This window comes from Entamoeba invadens (assembly GCF_000330505.1).
Source record: "Entamoeba invadens IP1 unplaced genomic scaffold scaff_1105074724841, whole genome shotgun sequence".
Classification (NCBI taxonomy): domain Eukaryota; phylum Evosea; order Mastigamoebida; family Endamoebidae; genus Entamoeba; species Entamoeba invadens.
In genome coordinates, this window is record NW_004191842.1 from 55,706 (window position 1) to 58,466 (window position 2,761).

Sequence of the window (2,761 nt, forward strand, 5' to 3'; positions counted from 1 at the left end):
AATCAACGTGTAACATGTACAGAAACCACATATAGCTATATGGAAAAGGCTTGCCTTATGGGATTGTTTTTGTAATATAGTTTTATTTATTATAACAAATTAACAATTATTAATATATTGTTGAAAACAATGTTCTAAAAATCAGTGATATTTAAAAGAATTTAATATGGATATTATATATAATATATAATATCCATATTATATTATTATATTATCCATATATAATATATATGGATCTCTAATAAATCAAATAAAAGGTTTTTGATCATGACTATAAAATGTTCACAGAAGCTGTTGTACAAAAAATACATAACCAAACTTTAAATATTGATTTCGAGCTTCAAAAACCAAAAACAAAGCGAGTAAAAGCATTAAGTTGAAATGAAATCAAAAAATTGTATCATTTCAAGTGAAAATAGACGCCTCTTTAAAAGTTATAAACAAAGCAAAATATCTTTTATTAAAATTAAGTCCTGATTATTTTATGTGTCAAACAAAAGTTGATCAAATAAAAATGATAAGAAATTAATTTAAAGCTTCAGAAGCAACAATTGGATTATTGTTCGGATTGACTGATGGTGCAATTAATAATCATTTAATCCAAAAACAGGTACAACCAAAAAACCAAATCACTTTACTTTTGAAAAGGATGCAGCTATAAGTCAGATATTTAAATGTTGTAATTCAAAATCAATCGTAGCTACACCACATGTTGTTGATTTGATATGCCAACAATTCAATCCTTATTTCGACGTCTCTTTGAATAAAATCGTGAATCATGTTAAACAATTTCACCACAAAACAACCACTATGGCTAGACCAGAAGAGTTAAAACGGTTGGAATGCAACCCAAAAGACTTGTTGGATAATTACATTGAAATTTCAGAATGGAATGGAATACATCCTGCGTTGTTTTATAATATCGACGAAATAGGATTTAATGGATGGACTGACTCTCAAAAATACGAGTTTTTGTTGATGAAAAAACAACTACATCGAAGGTTGGAATTTGACGTTCATCAAAACGAAGTACTGTTATAGCGTGTTTATCCGCTTCTGGTAAATTCGTTCTTCTGCAATAGTAATTCCAAACAAGTACATTGGAGAAGACATTTGTTTAAATTACCCAAAGTCAAGATTTATTATACCAACACGGGATTTGTTAACAGTTTTATATTTTGTAGTTGGATGTATGACAACTTGTTGAAGTATATCGTTGAAAAACGTAAAAAAGTTAAAACTCAACGAAACAACATGGGCGGTGATAATCAGGGATAACTTCAAAGCTCATTTTGATAGTGATTTGATTGAAATTATTAAATGTAACCACGTCCACATACATTTTTTAGTTCCATATAGTAGTCATCTCACTCAACCACTTGATTTGTGTTTGTTTTAAAATTACAAATAACCTAGAATTAATGAAAAACATTTCCAGAAGGCAAGCATTTTCCATAAGGCTAGCCTGAGGGACTGTACAAATAACACTTCGATTTGTATGAATGACAAAGCAAACACTAAAAATATTATCATGTGTAGAAAATATAATATACAATATATAACAATGAATTGTATAAGTGTTTATAATCGTTTGAAATACATCAAAGATTATTGTTCAAAATGTGTTAGGAATAACATGGAACTCAAATGTGGACAATGCTTGGTGTATTCGGTACCAAATTGTAACTACTGTGAAGGTGGAAAGTGTAAGAGATGTAACGAAAAATACATGATACAATCATTTAAGTTATGTGTCGAACAAAGTGAAGTTGGTTGTGTCAAAGCTTACTAAATGTCATTTCCACAATGTAAAGAAGGGTTTTATGCAATTGAAACTCTCAACAAAGTAGGAAAATATGGTTTTTGTATTCCAATTTTTAACACTCAAATAGCTGACTGTAAATACTCACTGATTTCACAATCAATGTGTGTTGAATGTTTGGATTCTTTCAAACTAAAATATGGAAATTGTTCAGAACCGTTTGACGATCAAGAAAATGATAAAGAAAACAATTTAACCAACACAAAACGAGATATGAAAGGTGTTGAAGTTTCATGTTTTAGTCGAAATAACAAAGGGTGCGAAAGATGTAATTCTGGTTATTATTACAACAATAGTGAATGCGAAATGTGTTCGAATCACTGTGATAATTGTTACAACATAACATATTGCTTGACATGCGATCCACAGTATTACTTGTCATCAACCTTCACATGTGAACCACTTGGGGATTTGTTCACAAAATGTGAATTGACTCTGCCAACCGGTGGTGGATGTGCAATTTGCAAAGAGAAATATTACAAACAAAAAACGGATTGTATTTCTTGTGATGAGTCATGTGGTACTTGTGTTGATGGCACTTTTTGTTTGAGTTGTCAAAATGAATATTTCAGACTTTCAGGAAGTAAAAGTAAATTGTGTGTATCATATGATAACTTGACTAACTGTGAAACAAAAACGCCAATTGGATGTCTAGATTGTGAGGATGGACATTACTTGTATGATTACATTTACAAGAATTGTTCTGATAACTGTATATCATGTGACAACGACCAAAACTGTAACTATTGCATTGCAAACGACTATGTATTGGTTGATTTGTAGTGGTGAGTTACAAAAATGTCGAATTTTGTCTGTCTGCGATTAATTCAAAGTGCGCAGAATGTGAAGGATTTCACAAACCAAGTGATGCCGGGGATTATTATATGAAAATGACTAATTATGGGTTGGCAAATGGGAAAGCCCATTATTAGTCACTTT

The 2,761-nt window shown here is 30.6% G+C and overlaps 1 protein-coding gene across 1 annotated transcript; it reads left to right on the plus strand.

Moving 5' to 3' along the window:
- Positions 1-1,636: 1,636 nt before the first annotated feature.
- On the plus strand, positions 1,637-2,605 carry EIN_235230 (hypothetical protein; the record flags this gene model as incomplete). Its single annotated transcript, XM_004185314.1, has 2 exons — positions 1,637-1,772; positions 1,818-2,605. The coding sequence occupies 2 exons, from the start codon at positions 1,637-1,639 to the stop codon at positions 2,603-2,605; spliced, it is 924 nt and encodes a 307-aa protein (XP_004185362.1).
- Between the last annotated feature and the right edge of the window lie 156 nt (positions 2,606-2,761).